This window comes from Moschus berezovskii, chromosome 17, assembly GCF_049115385.1.
Source record: "Moschus berezovskii isolate FMDL1 chromosome 17, NW_MosBer_1.0, whole genome shotgun sequence".
Lineage (NCBI taxonomy): Eukaryota > Metazoa > Chordata > Mammalia > Artiodactyla > Moschidae > Moschus > Moschus berezovskii.
The window spans coordinates 37,024,748-37,052,726 of NC_142476.1; the positions used below are offsets into that span (position 1 = coordinate 37,024,748).

Here is a 27,979-nt window from a genome sequence, read left to right on the forward strand (position 1 = left end):
ACCACTCACATGCATAATGTTCTTTTACACAGTGTTAAAATAAAGAGGAAAATGTATTTTTATACAAACAGAATTTCAAGTATACATTAATAGACTTTTCAAATTACTAACCAAGTTGCTAAGATTTCATTCACATTGTTCTTAAAGCTGTTCAACGAGAAAGCTTTTGCTAAACTGCTTTAAATATGTTTATATAAACCCATATATCTTCACTCTTTCTCTGAATTTCCCTCCCCCAACCCCAGTCTCTGCCCACCCTCCTGCCCTCCCCCCTCCCCCGACACAACAGGGCTCCTGGGGCTCTAGGAGACATGCAACCCCACCAAGAACTATTGGCTTGTCATCAGGGGAAGGACAGAATCTACAGGAGGAGAGACTTGAGAACACCTGTCAAATTAAGGGAGAGAACGAATCTGATACTTAGAAATGACACAAATCAGGATTGTATTTTATAGCCTGTGTGATTCACTTGGCCTTTTCATTAAAAAAAAAAGTCTTTCAGCCTCCCACAAAATCACCCTCAAGTTTCTGATAATTTGGTAGCTGAAAAAATACTGGGTATATCCCCTAGTGAAACTCAAATTAAGGTGGGCATTTTGAACTTTTCCATTTGGTTGCTTCTTTTGCCCTTTGGCTGGGGGTGGGGGCAGCTTAAAAATGGTTGACTTGTGTGTTTACATTAAGGAATTTGGTTAATTTCACAGGGTCTGCCAAGGGTTCTCCCTCCACAACTCTCCTCCTGAAGTAATCTGGCTTGGGGCCAGGAACAGCCACTCTCCTTAGGAATAAAGTGCATTTTTTTTCAGTAAAAGTGGGGGTAGGGGGAGGTGTGGTTTACACTTAAGTGATAATGATTACAAGAGGGTGGGGTGAAAATCCTATTCCTATATATAAGTATTTATAGTTAAGGGCATAATAAAAACAGATATTCTCTAAGGAAATAAGATGTACAAACCCAGTCCAGCACCCTCAGGGGCGTGAGAGTCCTAGCCTTGGCTCACTAACTGTTCTGAGACGTCTTTATGGAGTAATCATTGCAGACAAAAGACAACAAACCTTAAGTGTTAGTTTTTTCAAAGGGAAAAAAAAACAGGTTCTTCTAGTTAAAAACTCTATATCATTCCCTTTCAGGGATAACAACATTTTAGAAACTGATTGTCGGTTTTAATATGAATCCTTGATTAACAAGTTGTGAAAAAAATATTAGATAACTTTGTTGCTTAGAAATTATTATGCTATCCTTAGAAACTGAGGATGAGGAGGCATAGTTGGTCCTTGCTATCAATAAATATCATCTGAGGGGAAGCTAAAATGTTCCTGTCATCTCTTTGATAGCTACCACCAGAATCTTACTTTTCCTTTAAACGCTTTACTATTTCTTGGGGGGTCAAACCCAAGAATTTTCCAAAGAGAAGTATATGCTACATTATTAGCTGTATGAAGAAATGATGAGAAGGGGGACATCGTCCTGGATTCTGGCCTCTGAGTCCAGTGTGATCTGCTTTTCACAGTGACCAGTGGGAAGGCACAGTGCCAGGGACGGGAAGATGGGAGACAGCTGTCACCCATTGTGTAAGCACCATTGAGAACAGCTGGACAGATGTCTTTGAGACTATGTCCATCTGAAGGAAACCACATTTCAACTACATTGACTTTTCTATCTTTGAACCCTCTGTCTTTTCAGACACAGAGCGTAAGTGGGTCCCACGAAATTATGAGACGCCAGGAAATCTAAGTGGCTTGCAGGATCCTATCAGTTCCTCAACCAGGGATTGAACCCCGGCCCTCAGCAGTGAAAGCATGAAATTCTAACCACTGGACGGCCAGGGAATTCCCTAAGTGTTCTTTCAACGTACTTCTCCCTTTACTCACTTGTGCTGACAAGCCAAAAATTGAGAGTTCTGATGTTAAGATTTCTTAAAGGAGAAGCCAATGGGCCCTGACTCATGTGGCAGATCTATTTAAGTTCTGCCGTTATACTGTAAAACAATGCAATAGGCTACAACAGCGAACACAGACCAGAAAGGATGAACAGTTAACATGCTGAGGCTTTTTTTTGCCTATAGTTTGGGTATGTTTTTCTTTTGCTGTGAGGAAGGGAATGGGGCAGGGTGGTGAAACTGCAGTCAGACCAGTTTCCGTTTAGCTCTTTCAGAAAGGATTTCTTAGAGGTTTAAGAGGAATCAGCAAGCCAATCAGTAGGACAGAAGAATTTGGCTGCTTAGTCCTGACAGAGAATTCCTGATAGGGAATTTGTTTCATTACTTGTGTAAAATATAGTACAAGTTTATATATATATATACTTTACCATTAGTTCCCTTCTCCTCTACTCTCCTTCCCCTAAATCTTAAAATCCAGTGCGATGTGATCTGCATAAAGTTCAACAACATTTCACAGTACTCTACAAGGTTTCTCAGTATAAGAGCCCTAATGGGCTACTCTCTGGATGCAGACAAATCTCATAGGCTACCGCTTTTCTATTCCACCCAACGTAAGGAAGCCTTCTCAGATCTTCTAAGGCATAGGAGGCATTTCTGACATTGCAGCATATACATGCTAAGCAAAAAAGTCAGGCCTAAATGTTATTTTAATGAAATGTCAGAGTCTGATGTTAATTCAGTCCTCTGCACTTAACAATCTTTCCTTCCACCCACTTGTTTCTTCTCAAACATACCACCTATTTGAAATTTAAATCGTCGATTATTTGCAGGCAGTATAGGAATGAAAGTTTCCACAGAGCCAGCAGTCTCTCAGATGAGACGGTCATGTTTGAAGTTGCTCTTGAACACAAATTTCTTTAATGAATTAGAAATCACTTGGTAGTTTATTAGTTTGAATGGTGGCTCTCACTTTTTAAAGGATAATCAAACAGTCCTCCCCTCCCCATTACCACACTGAGGTTGCCATGGGCAGGTATTTTACACCTAGGTGGGTGAATGAATCAAGATAGGAAAACTTGTTTGGGAATTACTGGGTTAAGTCTTTGACATCCTGGAACAAAGCTGCTAAAAGGACTCACTTCACATTTCAGATAAAACTCAGAAATATTTACGCCTTAGCTAGTGCATTTAATTCACAAAGGAACATGGAAAAGTGATTGAAATCCCACTTAGAAGACAGGCTAAGGGACAAATAATCAACTACATCACCATCACACCAGGAAGAACCCTTCTATTTCTTCATTAACAATGCTACCTGATTATTTTACAAATAAAAATCACCCTAGGTGGCTTGGGCCTGGCTCTTATAATAAGTTCAAGTGCTCTATTTCAGCTAGCAGAGTTTTAAAAATCTCCGCTTAAATCACATATGAAAGGGAAAGAGGATTCTAGGGAGCAGACTCAGAAAATGTCTTTTGCTGACTTGTGCAGGCTTTGGTACAGAGAGGAAACTGGATGCATGGCAACAGCTCTCTACTGAATGACTCTGAGGGCAAATGGGTGGTCCATCTTACCACCTGAACCTTGGCCCAGGCTAAGTTTTTAATGCCAAGCCATGCCTGTGATACTGATAGAGGTACCTATGACAACAGACAACCGGGTGGAGGTTATCCTGCCACAGACCATTCAGGACTACCTAGAAAATGATTCTCAACCTTGGTTGCCCATTACAATCACCTGAGGAGCTTTTAAAGCTCAGGCTGCACAGTCAGCCAATTAAACGTGCATGTCCGGAGGGGGCCCTAGGCGGCAGTCATTTTGTAAAAGCCCCAGATGATTCTAATGTGCAGCCCAAATTGAGAACTACTTGCTGAGGTCAACTAGCTCTGTAGTATTTTAATAGAAAGCATTAAAGTCACTGTTCACCCAAGTCAGATAGAAGACAAGACTCTATGCTTCCTCCCAGATTCACAGATTGATTCAACATGCCTCCAAGAAATGACCTAGGCATCTCTCACTTTTTTTGTTTTGTATTTCGATAAATCACTTTGGCTATAAAACAGACCGCATGGCTGACAGTGTATTACTGACTTAGGTAAGATTGCACCTTAAGTATGTGTTTGTAGCAAAACAGCTGGGGACACGTCTAGGCCAAGACTCTGGGCACAAACAAAAGATAAGCCAGAAGGAAGAATTTTCCTAAGCAGTAGTTAATTCCTGAGTCTAGGTTTTTAGTAGCATGGTTTATAGGCTGACAATTATACTATATTTAGAAAAAAAAATAGCTGTGGTGAATAGATTCACATGATTTTAGTATCTCATTTCCTTACAGAATTCATAGTTACACGGATGAAGGTTACTGTTGGGCTGGCCAACCCAATACATCAGTCGTCACCAATGAGTACTGCTTATTGAATTTGGGATTTCACACTGTCAGTACTGTCACTTGCCCTATCCAGTCAACCTAAGACATGGATGTGAAACTCTGAAAAGTCTGCAAATGGATCACTCTCTCGTTTTCACTCCTAACCAGCGAGTCCCTGTTTGGACATTACAACCAGCCATTCTAACCAGTGTATTTGAGTGAAAAGGTGGAAAGCATTCCAGGATATTTCTGAAAGGCCCAAAGTCCTTTCTCAGCTGTAACAAATGTTCAAAAGGTAGGTAACCTGATTTGGCTCAGTGAACTAGTGTGCCCCCAACAGCAAATCAGCTGAGTGCTCCAACTGCATTTAAAGATTAGGTGTCTGCCTAGTGGCATTTACTACTGAAACTGAATTTCCTGACACCCACAATAGGCCATCCTAACTATTACAACATTCTTGGCATTATAAGGAGAAGAATTTCAGAGTGTCTAAAAGCAAAATAGGTCATTCAAAAATCCAGGTCATGCAAAACTGCATGTCAAGATACTGGCAGAAGGCTCAACATCAGGAAAATATGGTTGATATTCCAGTCCCCCAAATGGGCTGCAAATGGCAATTGAAAAATAAAAAAAGCTCAGGATTCAAACAAAATTTTCACATCATTAAAAGGAATTGAGTGCATCTTTAAAAACAGCAGAAAGACTCCACTTCCAAGGGCTACTCTTGCCAAACAGAGGCCAGTGGATAAACGCACTAAACCCAAGTGTTCTGACACTGATTTGGGCAACAAAACCAAACATTAACATGTGAAGATGACAAGGAGACATGAGATACTGCAACCTCTGTATTTTGGGTCTGGCTTTCTTTTGCTTGCTACAGAAAGCTATACTTTCTTCAGCCAACAGCTCAGAGGTAGAGGAGCTAAAGCGAGTACAAAAGAGAATGAGGTGGACAGTGGCTGAGCAATCCAGCCTCCTGCGTAAGGGGCTACAGGGCAAACTTGGAATATTCTGTCTTTAATGGGAGGTAGAATTTTCTACACTGACTTATCTGCCTTCATCAGACATCTTTTTCTCACACACATACATAAAATCACATATATATAGCGGGCAATTCATAATGATATTGCAACTTGCAGTGACTGCACACCTATTCCAACAGATATTTTCAACCTAAATTTTATATTAACCCCCAGCTTTTCTATGGTAGATGCAAGCCAAATTTGTTCTTTTGAGAGCCCTCCTTTTGCCGGGCTTCTAAACATACATTTCACTTGAACGCCTACATCTTTTGTTGCTAAAGAACAGCTGCACTAAGTGGGTGCAAAGTGTTATAACATCTTTATAAATACAAAGTGCGAGAAATAATTCTTACCCAAAATAAAAACAAAGCAACTAAAAGCTCTCATAGCCTACTATGCCAAGAAATTGATTTTTATAATCAATGATACAGCTAACAAAATGCTTCTAAAGCTACCAAGGTTACAGTGGATGAGTAAATATATTTATAAACATACATTTATGAAAAAAGATATTAAGAAAATAGCCAAAGTTCCCACAAAAGTTATTTGCATGAACTATCTTTAGTATACCACTCTGTGTTTAATGCACATGCATATACAATTGAGTTATATTAGTGTTAATTTTATTGGCCCACTTTTCCAAAAAGAAAACAGGCTCACTTTTCAAGTTACATGATTTAAAATCATTTTTGTAAAAATAGCAAATACCATATAAATTGTACATATCTTTGCTATCTGACTGATAGCCATTCTTGAAGTGGATTTCAGCCACACTCTTAGTGACCCCTGCTTTAGCATCTTGGCTTCCAGAGGAAACACATTTTAAGCTTTGTTCCCTGTGTTGTAATTCTCTTTTTGCAATGGCTCTTTAGGAACCACTAGAGTTAGGATTCTGTTAATTTACAGGAAACTCAGTAGATCATGTTCAAATATGTCAAAAACCTCTGCTTTAAGATGTGCTAAATGCAGAAATCTAAACCATAGGAATTTCTCAGGTAGTTGTTATTAGCTTTAATGGTTTAGACTTATGATGCTGAAAAGAAAAAATAAGTATTTTGTCAATCTACAGGTTCCCTTTCTTCTTTGTCCTCTTTTTCAATTTGAGACCATAGTACAGTTGACCCTTGACCAAAAGAGGGTTGAACTGCATGAGTCCACTTATACCCTATTTTTTTTTCAATAGTAAAGGCTACAATACTATACCTCCAGCAGTTGGCTGAATCCCCAGATACAGAGGAACCTCAGCAGCAGAGGCCCAACTACTAAGATATAGGCGGATTTTCCACTTGCAGAGAGTTGCACCCAAACTACCACACTGTTCAAGAGTCAACTGGACTTAGTTTTTGTGCAACCACCAGATGATTTCAAATTTAAGAGTCAGAGAATCTAGAGGAGGGCCCAAAGACACCAAACAAGAGGCATCTTCACAGATTATCAACGATTTTTCAAGTAACCAGTATTTTTGCTATGAGTTTCTTTGCTGCAAACATTTCTGGACCATGACTAATTGGCTATAAGACAATTTTGCCACAAAAGATAAAATAACTGGGTGACAGTTTTTGCTTTGATAGTATGGTTTTAACAGGCATGTCTCCAAGTTAGTGACATTACTGATGGTTTTATTGAGCTGACAGATAATGATGATTGGCCCCATGAGCTGGTTTCTTATTTTGAAACACACTACACTGGAGGATAAACAGGGCAAAAGTCTCAAAGGTGCGGAGTTGAACCCACATTTCCTATACAACTATGGAAAGTATGAACAGACATATGACAAGATGCTAAGAAGAAATAATAGTGCAGAGGCTTTCATGACACAATACAAAGCATGGTTACGAATATGCATCCTGGTTATTTGGAAACTGACACCTCTCTCAATGAAGGAAGAATTTTAAGAAAAAAGAAAATGCACAATGCTGATGAGGAGATGATCAAAATACTCAATACTAAGAATGAAAGACCTGGAAGACAAGTGCTTAGGTACAACACACAAAATATGAAAATTAGTTATTTGTGCAGGATTGCCATGAAATACACACATTTTAGATGTATTCAAATATTCTGTAATTTGCTTTCAAGTTTTTTAAAAAAACTGTCATTCATTTATCATGTTTCATTATGTCCTCTTTAATATCCCTCTTTTATTTTTTACTATTTTATCTTTTAAGGGAAAATTGCCTTGTAGTGAATTAGTAATTAAGGTGAAAATGCCTGCAGCAGAGATGTCTATGGCGAAGATGCTTAGAGCAAAAGTACCTAGAACCAATTTTTCATTCCCTAGGAATATATTTTCGAAGGTTTTCTCTGTCACAATGGGCAGACTTTGAGGTACAGCAGAGTAGAAAATGTTAAGGCTCACTGATTTTTATTCATCAAAATTTGCCCCAATCATTATATGATAAAATCTAATTAATCCAGATGCCTAAATGACTCAAACATGCCATACCTGGTTATTCAACCACAAATGCCAGAGTCCTTTTTTCCTGTCCCAGGATTTTCTAGAGTCCTAAATTAAGTTTTCAGCCCTGAGTACCCCTTTTATATCCTGTATTTGTAATTCCTGAGGCCTGACCGGAGAACAGAATCCCTTCAACTATATGATCTAATTGGGATTGACCAACAAAAAGCCCTCACAACTAATTCTCTAAGAAACCTCTGCAGATGGAATGGATAGATAACACCAAACCTTTCTTTTCTTAGAAAGTTGATTTGGGGATGATCATTTTTCCAACAGAATTTATTCCTTGCCCTTATTTCTTCTAAAAGCAATAAAAGTCCTTTTATAAGCCAGCAGGAGTTAAAGCATCCTAAACTTGACAAATCGAACCCCAAATCATAACACTTCAATGATCTGTCATTTCAGACAATAAAAGCCAGTAGCAAATGATAATTTTAAAGGATTAACAACTATAAAATGGAGCAACAGAGTTTCCAAAATAGAAGGTAATATAAATGGAATGAATCTCTTTTCCAGCACAAATTTGTGCCAGAGGTGGCAGTAAAGATAGGTAGGGGGCTTCCCCAGTGGCTCAGTGGTAAAGAATCTGCCTGCCAATGCAGAAGACACAGGAGAGGAGGATTCAATCCCTGGGTCAGGAAGATCCCCTGGAGGAGGAAATGGCAACACACTCCAGTATTCTTGTCTGGGAAATCCCATGGACAGAGGAGCCTGGTGGGCTACAGTCCAGAGGGTTGTTGCCAAGAGTTGGTCATGACTGAGAGACTGAGCACAGAACAAAGATATGTAGGCAAAATTTTCAATTATGTCAAAAATATAATCCATCTAACCACTTAATAGAAACTCCTGTTGAAATAGATTTAGCAGCCATATGAATTTTCCATACCACAGGAGTTTTTGCCTATTTGAAAATGAACTACAGATGACATCTCTAATAAATCAAGGTCTGTAACAGCAAGGTTTTTACTCCCTCTATAGATTATTTCTGGTTTAGGATGGACAATTACTGTTGCTTCACAGAAAAAAAAAAAAAAAGGGCAAATGCAACAATTTGGAACTTGCACAAAAGAAAACATGGAAATTTTGCTGTAAGTGAAACTTGGGGGTGGGAAGCTAATGAAATCTATTCCAGGTACTTGTTTCATTATCCTTCTAGCTTCTTTTAACCCATGGTAAGTAGAAGAAATGTTTTCTTACAGCACAAACAACTGACCTAAATGAACACACAAGAGTTAAGACAAATCCAAAACACCTACTGCTGCCTGTAACAGATTAAAGATGGTCTCAAATCCTTGACACATCTTCCATCAGGTGGTAAGGTATCTCCTCTCCCTTCGAATCTGTGCTGACCAGTGACTTCTTTGACCAACAGTGTGTGGTGATGACTCTTAGCTCTGGGCCTGGCCTTGAAGAGGACTTGGAGGCCTGAGCTGCCATCTCCTAAATCTGACTACTCTGATGGAGGGATCAGATGGAGGGTCCCCGAGGCTCCAGAGATGGGGAGGAGGCCTGCTGGGCCTAGTTTTCCAGTCAACCAAGGTGTCAGGACTGTGAGCTCACCTTGGGACACCCTGACCAGTCCAACTACCTGCTGAATACTATCCGATGACCTGAATTGTCACCACAGGGAACATGAAACTGCCTAGACAAGTCTTTCCTGAATTTCTGATTCACAACATCATGAAATATATAAAGTAGTTGCTGTTTTAAGTCACTGAGGTTTAGAGAGTTCATTACACAGCAACAGGTAACTGGAATGCTATCTTTCAATTTCTGCCTTGGTTGTAGTAACTAAAGCAGTTGTTCACAATTAGAACCACCAAATGGGTGACTCCTCTAAATTGGTGGGCAATATCCCGAGAAAATATTCACCATGCAACATTTGCACGAAATCAACAGCATTATCTCTTGGAGAAACCTCCAATCACTTATTCCTGAATTTAAAGTTCACTAAAAGCAGTGCTGTTACTGGCTATGGTACATTCTAGTTCACTCCAACTCTGTTAAGTAAACAGAGTTAACATGATGTACTGGAGATAGTCTGGGCTTTGGAATCAGATTGGTAAATATTGGCTCTGCAATTTATCAATCGTGTAATCTTGGGCTCAACAGTTTCCTCATCTATAAAATATCGTATAATTATACCTGTTAAAGGCAACGTAGTCCATTAAGAGTGTCAAGTCTACTGAAAGACTGCCTAGGTCAACCTCTCTGAGTCTCTTATTAAAGTGAGGACAGTAACAGCATCTACTCTAATGGGTTTGTCGTAAGGAGTAGCAGAGTTAAAAAATGTGAGGTACATTAAACTGTGCTTCACACATAGTTAACACTCAAAGTCACTGATTTTTAGCTACTTCTGTTACTACCTCAGAGAATTATTTTGAGAATTTACTGCAGTTATGTCTCTAAAGCACTTAGTATGGTTAATCCGTCCCCTTCTTTTTTACCCTCATGGCTTTTAAATGCAATACCAGCCTCTAACCAAGTGGGTTTAGGACTCTCAAGTACAGGAAGCCACATCTAAACTATGTATAAAATCAGTTTTGCTATAAAAATTCCAAGCATACTGTTTGGTACCAAAAATTACTTAATGGAACAAAAATGTACTTAATAGAACAGATTCTCCTCTATATAAGATAAGTGATTTCACAGGATAGGAAACATTCCCCCATGAGATATATACTTTGACTTCCGGCATTATGGATTAATTCAGATTCTAAGATTCACAGTATATTAAATTGTGCTGTTGGTCGTATGAGATGCTGAACAAATATCTTAAGTGGGTGGTGAATTCTAGTTTCCTGAATTCTAACAGGACTTACTGAGTCGACATAAAAAAAGCAAGCATTAGAAAAGTGGTTTTTCCCCCCTTAACTGCTCTACCTTTGTAACTAAGCTGTTTAAAGCTTCCACTATTTGAGCTAATGGACCTTTCTTAATTACATTACGATGAGAGGTATTTATTATACAGATAATGGGGAAGGTGTAAGATAAGAAATTTATTTATATGTGTACCCTCTGTGAACGTAATGCATATTTCAGGCAGTGCTTGTCTTCTGAGTCACTGCTGTTCTTCACAACTGAGGGAAAAAATAGTCTGCCTACACAAAACCAGATAGTCTGTACAGATATCCTGCAGGTTTTGATATCACTGTTCCTGTCAACAATTACATCTTTTGGAATGTAATTAAGTTAGGTTTGAAAGTATGAAACTATCCAACTTTGGTTTGTCCTGAGCAAGAAAAGTTACTTAATGCAAAGTAAAAAGACTGGTCCTGGGAAAAGCACCACTTAGTAAGAAGAGTGAAAAACAGAAAGACACTAGAAAGCAAAGGTGGCAAAACCACATTAAGACTGATAGTTATCAAAGAAGTCATGCTTGGCAAACTCCATTATTTTCAATAGATTCTTATTTAAATGACATCTGTTACCAAGACCTCAAATGGAGGTGTATGCAAATGATTCACTGGACTACCTAAATACAATTTCTTTCACAAATCCTATACCCTAATTAACTGGAGTCCCAAATTAACCAGGAAAACAGCACTCAAATCTCAAGAACTAATTATTAATATAAGTGCTCCAAGACAAAGCAGATCTGACCTATGCAAATATTCTGGAACCTTCTAGATGAAGATTATCTATTACTCTGAGGGTATAACATAAAAAAGCTAATTTCCAACTTAGAAAAAGGCAACTTTAAGAATAAAATGTATAGTGAAGAGGTGCCCTATATAAGCGGCTAGGTAACTCATCCAAACTTTGCATGTGTTGATAGAACTCACAACAACCAAAGAATCAAACTCACTGTACTGGATGAGCATGGCCTAGAACACTTTGTCCAGATAAATTTAACTCAGAAGTCCATGCATTGTTTATAAATGGGGAGCCATTGTATTTTCCTCTTGCAAGGAATTATGTTTATTATCATACTAACATTTTCCATTTACTTTTCCACATCTGGCATAAATAAACTAATTGAACAGTAAGAATGAACATTCACAAAGCAAATATATAATGTCCCAATATATACTGAGAAGAATTACAAACAATAACAGAAATTGGAAGATAGTTCTAAAAAGAACTTTAAATCTTCAGATGTTTACATTTTAAAATATTCTTTTCTTTTTTTAAAAAAGGAAGATTTTGGCTTTTTACTACTCCACATAGAACAGAGTGAGTTTACTTGAGTAAATTAAAATGAAGATTTATAGTAAAGAAATGGGTAGTTTCTAATCTAGAAAAACAGACTTTGGATAGGAATCAAACCACTTAGTCTTAAGAGAAATTAATTTTAATACTAGAGGGACTAAATCCATTCTTGCCATCATCATCTGTTAACTTACAGAAATGGCAAAATTTACTTATAAAAACATTACTTCTCTTCCCCAGTATTTTCTCTAAACATGATATTCATTTAACCTGACGTTATCATGCATGAGAATTATTTTTAAAAATTACTCTCCTATATCTGTAATTACTATTCTCAACATAATCTACCTTAAAGGCAAGGACAAGTCATAAGGCCTGCTCTAAATGCTTTAAAGCAATGGGATTCAAGCAGGAGCACAAATGAGACAAGGATCTAGAAAAAGATGGCAACCTCTTTCAAGAAACTGATGCACACATGGCAGTGGAAACTTAAAACCTCAACCAACCTGTTATAAAGGCAAAATGACACGAGTGACAAGTTGAGGGGGATGGTACAATTCTTTCAAATCTATTAATAATTCTGGACTTGGCAACCTTTTCTGTCAAGAGCCAGAGAGCAGGCCATGTGGTCTCTGTCAACTTTGCCATGACTGTACAAAGTAGCCATAATACCTAAATGAACAGGGTGGCTCTCTTCCACTACCACTTTCTTTATACATAAAGGTGACCTCAGGATTTGGCTTGGGGACTGTGGTTTGCTGAATCTTGATCTAATTCCTAAAGCCTAGAGATATACTTTGCCCCCTTAGGGCATCCTCTCAAATGGAGGGATTTATCTGGCTTAATTGCTACTTGTTCTTTTTCTAAATCTCAGCAACCAAAATAATGAGTGAATGAATACACAGATAAGGAGAACATGTGAGGAAGAGAAAAACAAAAAAAAATCCACATGCCTGTTACAGCTGAAAAAATAAAAACTTCCAAGATTCCAACTCCTCCCTGATTAAATGCCTTTCCACTATGACTAATACTTTTTATCTTTGTTCAAATTTAATTTCCTTTCTATTGCTCATTGCTTTCATTTCTTTAAATTAGATCTTCTAGTCAAACAAAATGTTGTTTTTACCAGTTAAAATTAGTGTTAAGAAACAGCTAAAACTTTTGAAAGTTATTTCCTGACCAAAGACTATTCAGCTATTAAGGATGAAGTTCGCTAGCTCACTCTTCTATCAAACCACTTCCAACCAAGGTCAGATTCAACTATGAAGTTAGTAGGAAAATGGTTTATTTCTATTGTCATGCCATCTTTAGAAAACCCTGTTTCAATGATATAGAGGGAACTGAAACACTAAAAAAAAAAACAACCCCAAAACTTCCCTTAACTGCTGTCTCCCTTGTTTACCAATCTTAATCCTTCAGGAACTAATTTATGCTTACATATTCAAGACTAACTTTGACCCTCTGGTATAATGAATAACTAGGGAGTAGTTTGCAACTCACAGAAAACTCAACTCTGTTCAGAGGTAAATACGGTTCTGAGGAAAGAGAGAACAAGTCATTAGAAAGAGCCTTCTGCCTAAAGTACAGTATTACTGTTCATGCCAATGCCATATTTTAAACTAGTATCAGAATTCTGAGAGAAAATAAAAGGAACCTTTTAGAATGAAAGTAGATTAATGTCATCTCTCTTCTTTTGCTGAGAATATTAGGTAGCTCCTTTGCTATTAAGGGCCACTCAACAAACGAAAACAGTCCCAGTGTTTGCTATTTCATGGCATTAGAGTATTTAATGATTTAGCTCTCACTGCTAATGCTGTTCCCTTCACAAGGTGACACGTGCAAGTTAAAATTTGGTAATGAGTTTTCAGCATCAGCTAAAAATCCATGTAGTACATCCTTAAGAGAGGTATCCTCTGTGCACATACCTATAGAGCTATTCATTAATGTAGACAGAACACTACTAACTCCTATGTCCCTACAAGGATGTTAGTTAAGAAGCAGGACAATGTCACAGTGAACCTGGGTAAGAATCTTGGATAGTTATTTAGAATAATAATATCTCTTCTAACTAAAATGGAGAAACTGTTTTCAGAAACTTAAATCTGTTTAAAAGTTAGGCTGGTTTGAGTTTTCGTGAATTTCATGGCTCGGCACTAGGCCAATTAAGAGGAGAGAACCAGCAAACATGATTGTGCTCAAGTGGTCCTAGATGACCGAAAAGCACTCTATTCACAGTATAGATACAGCAAAAACCTGTTAGCAGTTAATAAAAAGGGAGGGGGGAACCCATCAAACCCTCACAGCATTTCCACATCTATCAGACAGTCCCTAGCTCACTTAAAATGTCTGTTGCTCACCCTTGATGGAGTACTGACAAATGCTGAAGTTCCTCTTCACAGAAATGACTGCACCTCACTTTTACAATTTGGTAACAGTTTTAAAAGCTCTATTATCTCATATAACATCTAAAAAACAAAGCAATACAGAACTTTCCAGCATACTTCTCCTAAAAAGTAGGATGGACTTACATTTTTTGGTAGGCTTAAACAGTCCTTCTAAAGCAGCATATTCTGTACCTCTCACCTCCCTGCCTATTTAGTGATGGCAGAATTTGTCCACTGAAAACCTTGATTGCCAGCTGAAATGCTTCTTTAAAGATTTCAGTCTAATTTCAGCTCCACTTTTTCTATGCCACAGAGCACAGTTGCTCCCTAAGATGGCCCAAGGTGGCAGTTTTCACCCTATCATGCTGTTGCCCAACTAAAGAGAATGTCACAGTCTGTTTTCTAAAGACAAAATATGGCTTCAACATGACCTTTAAGGGTAGGCGCTAATCAAATGGTAGTAGCATCATTACATTCCTGTTAAAAGACGCGTTCTGTTTTTCCCCAAGAGAAAAATAACCATTCACTAGTGATATGGTACAGCTCTATGTATATATACAGGTCTCAGATTACTTAAGAGTTACCCTCTGCATTCTAACTTCCGATCATCAAAGCAAGGCCATTCTTTCCTACCCACTTTTACACATAACCAAAACATTCTCAGAAAGGGGGCACACCACTAATGTTCTCATGAATGGCTCACCACCAGTGCAGGCATGATCAAACCCTCTCACAAATTTCTTTTACAATCATCTATGCCCCTGTACCAAAACAATTTCTTAAATCACTATGTATTTAAATATGCTCTAAAAAATCAATGATCAATTATGAGAAGCCAGAGAGTTTTCTCCTTTCTATTTGCACTATAACTTGTAAGCGCCTACTTGCCTGCATCCCTTAATGATCCTCCTTCATTCTCTGCATGCAAGACAGGGCATCTGAAGCTCTACATTTGGTAAATTCTTTCTGACTCTTGGTGCTGGATTAAGAATCTCAGAAATACCCAGAATTACCCAAAAAGGTCCCTTGAAGTTTCAAAAATCTTAGGAATGATTAAGTAACCAAACCTTATCAAAACCGATCCCCTTGATCAATTTATTGCAACATGATTGTGCATGATGTTTTCTGGTAAATGCCCTGTAGTGTATTATTAAAAAGCAAAGCTCTTGGAGTCGCCAGCAATTTGCTAATGGTTGGTTTATGAATTACTAGGTTTGCAGACACAAGACATGGATTAGTGAGGTTCTTCTATTGGACTGAAAATATAAACTATCACATATGCAGGAGGAAATGGAATTGTGGTTGCAGTAAGAACCATAGTGTTGAATTTCTACAACCACAATATTGCAGAAAAAATGTTTAAAACGTCATATAAAAGTTATCAAATTTTTGATAAACTTTTGCCACAAACATGACAGTGAATTTAAAAATAGAATCCAGGCTCATTTCACTGTAAAGTGACATTTTTTGATGTATAATATTGCTGTTATGTGAAACTAGGAGCCGAAGAGACTAGATGAAACTTTGGTAGTCAGCCTTACACGTTTATCCATCTGGACTAGAGCCATTTCTTAACACCCGAAGATATGCAAGCATTATGGCTTACAAATACTGATCAGGAAGTTGCAGTACAGCTGGCTCTGTTATTTGATATTCGATAACTGCGAAACAAAAACACTTCCTTCCCTTGCTCCCCTCTTCCTTGACACAACACTCAAGCCCCCAAATGCAGGAATACCTATTGTAAACACTTCGCTGCTCATTTCACTTCCAGGTGCCTAAAGTGCTTCAGATGCTGCCGCCCATTAGAATACTGCTCCAAGATGGCCACTTATGTGAAACAATCAGACAAAGTATCCGGTGTCCTGCCTGGGCAAAGATTAAGTCTAATCTTTCAAAACAAAAAGAACTACCAGGATTCTTTTTTTTTTTTTCCTTGAAATATGAAACTGCAAGTTCTGGCAGGGAAGGAAGAAGAGAAACTCCCCCTTATCATCACCATCATGATGACTTCCTTCTCTTTTGTGGCTGGCTGGTTCAGATGACCAAGGCTCCTGCTTTGTTTTTTACCTGGGCAATGACAGCCCACAGGGTGATATGGACCAAAGTACAGTGTTCAAACATGACTGGTAGAGAAATGATCATTTATCACTGTTTTGTTAAAAAAAACTTTTATAAAGTTAACAAACCAAGGCTGTTGATCCCTGAATTAGAAAGCTGATTCGCTTGATTATTTTCCAAGTGTGAGGTGGGAAGAAAGAGGGGAAGAGCCTCTAGTGCTTCTGTGTATGTTGCTGATGCTCTAGTTTGGCAACATCTTTGGAGCATCTTCTGATCTGGTGACGTGGCATTTCGTGAATCTAAGTACCAGTCCATGGCCCTGATGCTGGTTACTTACGGCCCAAAGGGGAAGAGGGTCTGCCCCCTTCCCCTCTCTCTTTCAATCTGGTCCAGTAGTGGACACAGAGCCCTGGGCAGTTTCCCCGGAAGCAACTGTCTCTTCTTGTGAAGGTGACTCTTCCTCGGCTTGTCCCCGAGATGTGACAGTCGTTTCAGGGGAGATGCTATGAGGCCCCTCCAGGGGTATACAGCCAGGGTGGTTTTTGCGAAAGTGCTGATTCAAGATGGCCTGAAAGGGGAAACTTTTGCCACAAACATGACAGTGAAAAGGCTTGTTGCCTGTGTGCTTGCGGATGTGGTATTCCAGCTGATCTTTCCGGGTATATTTCTTGCCGCACATGCGGCAGACAAACGGTGTGATCCCCATGTGCAGGCGCATATGGCGGTCCAGACTTCCCTTCTGGTTGAAAGATTTGGCGCAGTAGATGCAGGTGAGACGGGGGTTGTACCGGAACCACCGCTCAGATACTTCCTGCTCTCGGAGATACTCCACATAGCCACTTACTCCCATCATTGCTGACTCTTCTACCTGTACCAGGTGAGGACAACAAGCGAGACAATGTAAGTATATACAGCAACAGACATCAAATCGTTTTTTACTTCTGTCTCTATGCTAAATGATTTTTAGCAGAAATCTAAACAGTGAATTAACTACTACCTAGAAATAAAGATTTTAAAATAGGAATTTTTTAGAACATTGAGGTCACTCTGCTCTATTACTGTAAAAGAAGAGTTACTTTCTGGCTGAAAAACCTCATGCTCATTAACTTCCTGCTAAATTTTTAATTGACAGTGATAGGAGAATCTAAGCCCACTCTTACCATCCATTTGGACTCTAATTTGCAGTCAGAATCTAGACAACCAGGTAGGTACTTTGGCAGTGTTGGTCCAACAGAACTTTCTGTGATGATGGAACTATTTGATAATCTGCACCATCTAATATAGTTGTCATCAAACACATGTGGCTATTGAGCATGTGTAATATGCTAGCGTGACTGAGGAACTGAATTTTTCATATTAATTGCTTTCAATTAATTAAAATTTAAATAGCCACATGACATGGCTAATGGCTATTATATCTGAGAGTACAGAATACACTATGGCAAGCACATTATATTTTTGGCATTATCATTAATACCAAAATTTAACCCAGCAGTAACTAGCTTTATAAAAATATATATAACTTGTAGGTGACAGTATTCCTTTTTACCCCAAAATATTTTAGTACCACATCAACATATTTTCTTTATTCTAAAGACTGATCAAAGTTTAAGTGACCTCAGAGAAAATTAGCAAAAGAACTGGGAAACTAGGCTGAGATATGAATTTACTTAGTTATTCCTTCCTATAACCTCTTCACAATTTGATATCCAGTAAGTATTTATCAACTGACTGTTGTCTACCAAATACAATGACAGGTGCCACAGAGAAAGAAGTACAAGACCTGATTTCTGATTTTGCCTTCTGAACAGAAAGATAAAACTGAACAAAAAACAGACAAAACAAAGAGAAGGGGAATATATATTCCTAATGATGCTGCTAATTCACTCCAATCTCTCTTAATTTATAAAGTATCTCCCTACAAAGTTACATTTCTTGCACTGTGAAACAGAATTACTTAAGACATTCAAAAAAAGCAATTACTGTAAAAGCATTAAAACTCGGCTGTTGCTACTTAGATAACTAAGCCTTTACATTATTGAAAAATAAATGCTTTACTTTTCTGATCTAATTTTTAAATCTCACTTATTTACTTATGGCTGTGCTGGGTCTTCATTTCTGCGGGCAGGCTTTTTCTAGTTGTGGCAAGCAGCCGCTATTCTTCGTTGGGGTGTACAGGCTCTAGGCATATGGGCTTCAGGAGTTGTGGCACACAGGCTTAGTCTCTACATGGCATGTGGGATCTTCAGGGACCAGGGATAGAACCCATGTCCCCTCCATTGGCAGGCAGACTCTTAACTAATGGACCACTAGGGAAGTCCCTAATTTTTTTTTTTAATTGAAGAGGAAATATATATAGTTTAAAACTTTTTATTAAGTTTTAGACACAAGAGTATACTGAATCCTCATCACCCAACAATTTCAACCCATTAATAATTTTGTTTTTTCTTTACCTTCACCTACTTGTCTTTTTCACATTATTTTTTGAAGAAAATCTCAGGCATAATTTCATACGTAAATATTCTAGTATGTATTTTTAAGAGATGAGGATTCTTTATTTCTTAATGTAGTGAAAATACCACTATCACACCTAAAAACTTCCCAGTAATTCTTTAATATCAATTAAGTAAAATCTTAGTTTTGTTTTACCTAATCTGAACATAATCCAAATAGTCAGAGTATTTAATATATGAAATAAACAAGTCTTCCTCCTATCTGCAAGCTAGAAGGGAGAGGGAATACTATATTCTTTTGAATGAATAATTGAAAAATCTTGCCTTTATAAATGCTCTGCATTCAAAATTCTGTATTAAAATATCACCATTCATAAATTTCTGATTTATCCTGATGACTTCTGAAATCATTGTGTGTGTGTATATATATATATAACATGTATATGTTTTATGTATAATATTTTGAAAAAAAATTATATACATATACACATATATAAGCATTTAAAGTATGTAGAAGAAAAACACATATATCTAGCAGAGGCAAAGTACCAATGCAAAGAGGAGAATATGTAAAAGCTGACTCTGTATTAACTGGAGAAAGAGGAATCTAGCAATTAATCTTACACCCTTTTCTTGAACTTCTAAAAATGCATTTTATCTCCTTTCCCATTTGTTAGCCAATAGTGCTCTTCAGTATTTCTAACAGAAGAGAGGAAGTTCTCAGCAGGTTTGGGAATCAGTATGTAAAGAAAAGCATGGACTGGTAAGGCTTTAGATGATTCTGACTTATTTCATAATAACATTTCTGCTCTAATTCACTGCATAATCAAAACTGAACTCACATAAAAAAATGAGGGATTATCCCACTAAAAGGTTCTGGATGAGCACTGACAAAGCACAGAACAACTTCTGTGAAGCTTAGTTTCCTCATCCATAAAATAAAAAAGTTAGCATATGTTCTGCCAATTCTATTATATTCTTATGAGAATCAAATATGGTAACAGTATACCTTGAGATATGCCTGAAAGCCTCTGGTTATACTTTACAGCAATTTAAGGGTGCTGAAACCTGGGTTTACATTTGGGAACTTCCCTGGTGGTCCAGTAGATAAGACTCCACGCTTCCAGTGCAGGGGACCCGGGTTTGATCCCTGGTCAGTGAAGTAAGATCCCACATCCTGCAACTAAGCCTGCATGCTTCAACTATTGGTCCTGCATACTCTAGAGCCACCACACCACAGTGAGAGAAGTCCATGTACCACAACGGAGACCTAGTGCAACCCCCATCCCCCCAAAGGAACAAGCAAACAACAAACCTCCATCCTACTTATTACGTGATTTTGAACAAGTTATTTAACTACTCTGTGCATCAGCCTCTCCATTTGTAAAATGAATAACAGCATCTACCTTGAGCAGATGCTATGAGCACTAAATGAATTAATAAAGTGCTTAGTATAACTCAATATTAGCTATTATTATACATTACAAAAATTCCTAATACTATTCATAATCTTGAGGATACCAATTCCCTAAAAAAAAAAAAAGGCCTAACTTTAAGGAAAATAGTGTCATAGCAGTACTGTCCACAAAAAGAAAGTAAATTTATTCTAGTTATCCATCATGAACCATAATCAGAAAACTCACACATTATGATCAATTTCACCTAAAAATTACTGCAATAAAGTTGCAATAAAAGAGCAAATAAATAAGCATAAAATATAGATTGGTCCTTGTCATAGGCAATAATGTATCTTTGATAGTTTTATTCCTTTGAACTCTAAAAAGAAGCAAGGACAAAAATGGCTGCCACCTGGTTGTCTCTATCACAAAGAGGTGGATCAGGCTTCCCTTGTGGTCCAGTGGTTAAGAATCTGCCTGCCAATGCATGGGACACAGGTTTGATCCTGGTCTGGGAAGATTCCACATGCCTTGGAGCAACTAAGCCCTCATGCCACAACTATTGAGCCCACAGGCTGCAACTACTGAAGCCTGAGTGCCCTAGAGCCCAGGCTCCACAAGAGAAGCTAGTCCAATGAGAGGCCCAAGCACTGCAACTAGTGAGTAGCCTGTGCTTGTCGAAACTAGAGAAAAAAAAAAGAAACTAGAGAAAGCCCATGCACAATAATGAAGACCCAGTGCAGCCATAAGTAAACGAATAAATAAAAAGTGGATCATTTCACTTTTCCTACTTGGCAGTTCCCTAGTAGACTGTAAACTCTTTACACACAGAGGGAAAATCCTACATAGATGAATATGCTAGAACCTGACAGTCCCTGATATGTAGCTGGTGTTCAAGAACTGTTTTCTAAATGAATTATTCCATACAATGAATAAATTCCATATAAATGGTTGCTTTCCATATTTTCTAAAAGAAACACCAGTCTAGATTTTTGACAAGGGCTTCATTCTGTCCACAATCCAAATCTTCAGTTACTAATCAGAGACTCAAAGAACTGAAGGGAATTAAAAAATCATCTGATTAGTTCTTAATTTTATTTAATGATCTCTAAAACTGAGGACTTAATTTAGTAGCTGTCTCTTTACTGGGCCCCTACTCAGTAATTTTAGCTATTCAGAACTACTTAGAGGTAAAACAACTCCCATTTAGTGGCACCTGATAAGACAACATGAGATACTAAGAAGATCAGAAAATGTGGGCTCTGCTATCAAGGAGATTTCAATTTAGGAGACAATGTAAATCAGAAAAGAATCATTTATACGAGTCAGTAAAGAATTCGGAAAAAATTATACGGTGCCACGTGTAAATGCTATAGTGGTTTAAGAAGGGGAGATCAAAGGGGATGGTTAGGACAGATGGAACGAGGAGTCGGGCCCTGCGTGGACCCAGACGCCTGAATGAGTATCCCTGACTCAAGAGGCAGAGACAGAAGTCTGATGTGGTTCTGAGGTACAGTCTGTCTGGAATGGTTAACGCTGATGAATGGTAGGAAAAGCCAGGTTTGAAAGATTATAAATTACTTAGAAAATCAGACCAAGTATTTTAACCTTCCTGTGGTAGAAAAGGAAAAACATAGAATGTTTAGAATAAAGGAGTGACCTCAGTAGTCTCTTCTAGTCAAATCACTCTTATAATCAAGAAGCTCTTCAAGCCTATCAAAATTTGTTCTTACTATAATGTAAGTCATGTCCTGTTTTGATTCTCTGTGGTGAGAAAACAATAACTGGTGAGTAGACTCACCGTAATAAACTTTCATGCATGTCAAGGCATATATTAAACTCATCTCTTAATATCAATTCCAGACAATATTACTTATCTTCTATTTCTTTACAGCCTGTACGTTCTGTTTCAGTCTGGTAAATACTCTTGTAGAATTCCAAGTTTTATTCCTATCCTATTCACATATGGAATAAATTATCTCTTTCTAATTGCTTTAAAAAGCACACATAAACTCTCCTGAATAACACTTTCCTTAAGTGGATGTTGATTCCTATAACTGCATTTTAAGCACTCCCATTACTTAAATCTATATAGTCTTATCTGTATGTGTTTTGTGTATTTGTTAGTCTGTCTTATTCCCATATTAAATTGTAAGGTCTGTCTCACTGCTGTATTTATTTTTACAATAGTTTTGGTCACATAATCATCACATTCTATTGGAAAGATGAGGAGAAAAAGAGCCCTAATAATACGAGTAAATTTACTTTTCCGTCACGTTCTTAAACACTTTTTCTCACACCTTACTAAAACTAAAAAACTCTTTAATGGTTACAATTGCTTTTCTGGTACCAAACAGCATGATAATATACACATAGATACAGTTGATAACAATGTCTTGCTACTGTTACTACACTATATACATAATAAACATACAATGGTTTAGATAAAAATTTAAAAAGATACTATCAGTATTGTGCAGAAGATAAAAAATTAGCTATGCAATCTTAATCTACCAGTGTTTCCTTTTAAAGGGCCACAGTGTTTATAATTTATTGTGTTCTACTTGGTGAGTTCACCAACTTTTTAAAAACCAATCTTCAATGATAGATACCTGTGAGAAAATATAAACAAAAATATCAACCAACTACATACTTACACTATTTGCTAAGGAGTCACAAATTAAAGACATTATTTCTACCCTCTCTAAAACATTTTAGTCTAACAAGACATTTAGGAAGAAAATAAATGAAAGGATACAAACATACCAAAAAGCAAGCAGGATATAAAAATGCATAAGCAATTTATTTACAAATACACAATACATATACACTAGTAAATATGTAGTCTTATAACCACATATGTACAAAATCAAACTTTCTCCATCCCAGGTCCTAAATTACCTGCATGAAGGTTTCAGAGGTTATTTTTATTACTCTTAGGACTACAGACTGGCTCCTATAATCAGGAAAGAGTTCCACAATCTTATCCTTTTCTACTTCCCAAACTCTGCTGACACCAAAAGTGCATTTCCTGCATGCTCACAAGCAAAAATAAAGAGAAAAGTAATCAAATGCAGCATTTATTTAACAAAACATCTTTCCTTTCTTAGTTATTATACTATGTTCACACAAGGTGGCAATTTCTTCAACCACCGCAGCAATCTCAAATGCACTACATACCTGGGAAGTGGGTTGCTTAGGTTCATCCATTCTCCCAGGAGACTCACTTCTGGCTCTGTGTCTCTCCGTCAAGGGAACAACACTGCCGGAGGGGCTAAATCTGTTGGAAGAGGAGCACAAAGGGGACTAACAGGAAAGTAGGGTCGAGGAGCTTAAAAACTGGTGACTTCTGCCTCCTTTATAGTCTAGGAAGGGGGAACAAATTGAACAACAGATTTCTAAGAAGTCCTTTCATGGAGTCAATATAGAATCATATATGCAATAAGAAGGCTTCTCAGGTGGCACCAGTGGTAAAGAACCTGCCTGCCAATGCAGGAGACACAAGATACACAGGTTTGATCCCTAGGTCAGGAAGACCCCTGCAGGATTGCATGGCAACCCACTCCAGTATTCTTGCCTGGGGAATCCCATGGACAGAGGAGTCTGGCTACAGTCCATGGGGAGATGACTAAAGCGATTTAGCACGCTGGCATGAAATAAGAAAAGTTTGCCCTACTAAATTTTTAAGAAATAAAAAATGACTAGCTGATAGACCATATGATCTGGTGAAGCTAAGGCTAAATATAAGCTTCTATCCTTATGTTAAGTACTAGAAAACCAAAAAGGGATAAATTAAAGCTAGGTCTTTTGTTTCTTCTATGTAAATTTTAGGTTTTTGGTTAATCTTTTCCCCAAGTCCCATGATAATTTGCTACATATTTCAGGTTGCTGATATAGAACATGGAGATCAAAAACCTTTGCCTTTAAAGCTATTTAGTTTCTGATACAGTTCTAACAAGGGGGACAACAATGGTTATACAGGTGACTAAGTATTAGGCTCAAGAATATTTTAACTATTAAGGACAGAAGAAGGAAAATACTCAAACCAAAACCAACTGAAGTAGATACAGTATATACTCTCTGAATTTATTACACATTTATCTCTCAAGACCAGATGCAAACCAAAGGAATAGCTTCTTTAGTTACCATTGTTCATTCACTCAATTTTAAACTTTTAAGAAAGGAAAAGACTATTACCAATCTAAGTTGGTAATACTTTTCTCTTTAAGACTTTGTTTCAACTTAGATTAAAATTATTGTTATTTCCCCCCAAAAGAAACAATCGCAATGTATTAGAAACAGAAAAGTAGGGCATAGCGCACAGCAGCACTGGTGAAAAAAAGAAACTCAGGTTTATGGTAGCAGCTGTCATCAATGAAATAAAACGGAAAAGATACAGTCAAATGACAAGTGAAAAAAAGGAAAGAAAAACACTCAAAAAGCTTTTCTTTGGAACTACTGTGATTATAGTAAAAAGAACCATCACTGCTAGTACCATACTTTCTCAAATGTGGTAGCAGGGGAGGCAAAGAAAGGTAAACTGATACAAAGGAAAGTGAAACTCCCAGAGGCCACCTCCCTGTGTGAGACCATACCAAGGAAGGGTAATGCTGTCAGATTCACAGCTGACGATCAGCTAGCTCTTTCTGGAATTCTGAAGAGGCCCTGGCAATTACTGATCCTAGTGTGACAGTAGATGCTATTCTGATTCATGAAGTGTCTAACTTTACCATAGTTCTCACAACACTGTGAACACTTCAGGACTAGGAGCTTCCTGCTTTAAAAAAATTAGAATGCAAGTCTTTTAGCACACTTTCAGTTTCCCCAACATAAACTTATTTTGACGAAGAACATCAAGTAAGGAAGATGCTCTCTGTGTCACACAGAGAGCCTGCTTTAGCTATGTATCCACAGTAAGCCACTAGATGGGCAAACAAAACAACTTACCTGTCAATCTCACTGCTTGTTGGCCTAGCCACCTTGGCTCCTGAAGATCCTAAAGTATAATTTTCCTGTCCTACAGAACCATGGCCTGTGGTGTCAATCACCATTGCCGTGACTTCCTCTGCACTACTCCCATCTTCTCCGGAAGGCTGATTGTCAGGCCCAAGCCACTCCTCTAGATTTTCCGTTTTGATGTGTACTGCTCCCAGGACTCTAACTTCATCGTCACTCCGGGCTCCTCGGTCTGCTACCCCTGTCTCCACGTACCACTGTCCTGCTCGGTTGATCCGAAGAATGGGTTCCCGGCTCTCTACATCAGAACTCTGTTCAATTATCTGTGGGCTGGTGGACTCCTCAGGAGGACTGAGCTCCCGGATATCCAGGACAGCACTCACCTGACCTCGCCGATTTCCCTTGGGGGTATTATGTCGGGGGCTGAGGGAGACGTTTAGATTTGGTGTAACTCTGTGAGACTCCGGAGGTCCCTCTGCATGCTTGGTCCTCGTTTGACTTAATTCGGCTTCAACCTCAGCCACGTTAATTTTGAAATGAATGCCCTCCAGGATCTGGGTACATTTGTCTATAATGTGCTGCATCTGCAGAAAACTGGCAGCGGTCAGGTAGCTGATGATATCCGCCAGTTGCAGGCATATCCGCCCCGTATAACAGAAAGAAAGGAGCTGTTCAAAAACAGTAGGGTTCTTGATGACTGAAATGGAGACAGTACTCATCTCATTCAACGACATATGATCCCGGAAGTAGGGGGAGCTGGCAGCCAGGACCACTTTGTGAGCCCGAAAAGCTTGTCCTTGCACATTGACCACGATGTCACAGAGACGGCCCTGCATGCGCAGCTGGTTCAGATGGCTCAGGACAGAGTTGCTGAAGTCAGGGATCTCCAGTTGTATGTTCCCACTTTTCTCCATGGTCGTGCCTGAGGGTGTAGGCAGGCATTCAACCCTGCTGCGAGAGAAAACCGAACCCTCATCAGTAATTATAACCACTCCTTTGCAATACAAACCTATTTTAAAATATTATTCAGTGAAATTTCAAAATCTCCAAGTAGACTGAGACCTTCCTTATGATTAAATATGGAAAAGAAACATCAACAGGTTTAGTAGGTTTGGTTTCAAAGCAAGATACCACTACAACCAAAGACTGTTAGAATTCTAAAAATTCAAGTTATGCCCATACTTTCCTTATTAACAAGCTGCTGCTGCTGCTGCTAAGTCACTTCAGTCGTGTCCGACTCTGTGTGACCCCATAGACGGAAGCCCACCAGGCTCCCCGTCCCTGGGATTCTCCAGGCAAGAACACTGGAGTGGGTTGGCTACGTAACATTAAAACTGAAGTTCAACAGAATAGAGGGTAAAAGAAAACCAGTGTAACAATTTTTATTTTCTAAATGTTGATCCTAACGTATTTGCACACAATATAACGAAGCAGCTTTCTGAATAAATTATACACAGATGGGCGATCAAATACCCCTCTGAACATTTTACTACTTGCTGCATGAATTAACGTTTATTATTTTACCAAGTGACCAGTATCCCACATAAGCCATTATTTTTAAGCTGAAGAGTCAGAGCCCACACAAAAAGACTCTGGGTTTAGCACTTGGAGGCAAACTCTAGGTTTGGAAAAACTCCAAGTTTTGTCAGCACGAAAATTCAGATTACTTGAAGAAGTTCACCCTCAGGATTAGGAAAGGGCAGATAAAGCTGCCTCTGTCTAAATCCAAAGTTGGAATTTTCAGGGTGGTAATGATACTTTGATTCTAAAGTTTAGTTGCCCAAAGCTGGTGAAAAACAGCATTTACCAAATATGGCCAATATTTTTACTTTAAAAGGTTTTTTAAAAAACATCTGAACCAGAAAGCCTGTAACTGCATCCAATCTTCACCAGTTGAGACTGGTTTGTATAAATCCCATTAGAAAGACACTGACTTGAGCACACGTAGTTACCTAAGATCTGAAAGTTCAGTAAGTTATCCTGACAAGCTCACAGTATTGCCCAAAATTACAACACACTTATCAGTAAATAGGGAAGTGTATACACTGCGTTCAAGAACCAACTTTAGCCAATCTGACCTTTTTCCAAAGCGATTTTGTTTGTTTTGAAACTTTTAATCCAATAAGAGCCTCTGTCGATGCCATCATGAATTCAGATGTTTATTTTGGAGCCTACACCAGCGCCTTTTTTTTGTTTGTTCTTTCCGGCAATTCCCCAGTGAGGAGGAAGCCCCTGGAGTAAGGTCTTTCTACCGTCGGCACTGGAGGTGTGAGAGCTGCAAGAGGGAGAATCGGGAACGGCATGGAGTTGGCCACTCCAGTACACAAGTGGCTTTAGCCCGCGGTGGGAAGCGTGGGGAACGGAGAACAGGCAGAGGGGCGAAATGTCACTGAGGAGCGGGGGCGGAGAGAAGAGGAAGGCAAGCGGATCGGGAGCGAGCAATCAGGTGAGGGTAGAGGACCGGGAAGGGGGCGGGGCCCCGGGACCCGGTCCAGGCGGCAGGCGTAAGCGGGCGGGGAGCTGCCCAGAGGTGGGTGTGTGTATCTGGGTGTGTCGGATGCCGTGGGGGAGGGGGCCGCCCAACCCGGGGTCCTGAGGGAGGGGCCCACGAGGGGGCGGGTCCCGCAGCTCGACGCGGCCCGGGGCCAAGAGGGTGGAAGGTCTCCGGGTTCCTTGAGGCGGGGTGGAGGAAAGTGGCTGAGCGCCCCAGGGGCAGGCTGCGGCGGAGACCGGGCGAGGCGGCCCCAGTGCTGGGCAGCGGGACTACCGTGTGGGGCCCGAGCCCAGTCAAGGAGCAGCACCTACCTCCGGGGGTGGAAATGGGCCGGAATGGGCCGGAACACCGTCCCGG

At 38.9% G+C, this 27,979-nt stretch overlaps 1 protein-coding gene across 2 annotated transcripts; it reads right to left on the bottom strand.

Moving 5' to 3' along the window:
• Positions 1–270: 270 nt before the first annotated feature.
• ZBTB37 (zinc finger and BTB domain containing 37) lies at positions 271–27,644 on the bottom strand. 2 transcript variants are annotated; one of them, XM_055419224.2, is made up of 4 exons: positions 27,207–27,644; positions 25,120–26,076; positions 23,353–23,452; positions 271–17,190 (listed from the first exon to the last, which is right to left on the bottom strand). In XM_055419224.2, the coding sequence occupies exons 2-4, from the start codon at positions 26,040–26,042 to the stop codon at positions 16,702–16,704; spliced, it is 1,512 nt and encodes a 503-aa protein (XP_055275199.1). In that variant the 5' UTR covers positions 26,043–26,076; positions 27,207–27,644; the 3' UTR covers positions 271–16,701. The 2 variants fall into 2 exon arrangements, with proteins under 2 accessions (XP_055275199.1, XP_055275200.1); XM_055419225.2 differs by having other exon boundaries at positions 25,120–26,079.
• Positions 27,645–27,979: the final 335 nt, after the last annotated feature.

Bases quoted from the DNA above. Each gene is read 5' to 3' on its own strand.
- ZBTB37 (XM_055419224.2), bottom strand. From the start codon at position 26,042: ATGGAGAAAAGTGGGAACATACAACTGGAGATCCCTGACTTCAGCAAC. The intron at 23,453-25,119 runs GTAAGTTGTTTT...CTCTTCCAACAG, and splicing joins ACAAGCAGTGAGATTGACAG to ATTTAGCCCCTCCGGCAGTG. The intron at 17,191-23,352 runs GTATGTAGTGCA...CACCTGGTACAG, and splicing joins CTAAGCAACCCACTTCCCAG to GTAGAAGAGTCAGCAATGAT.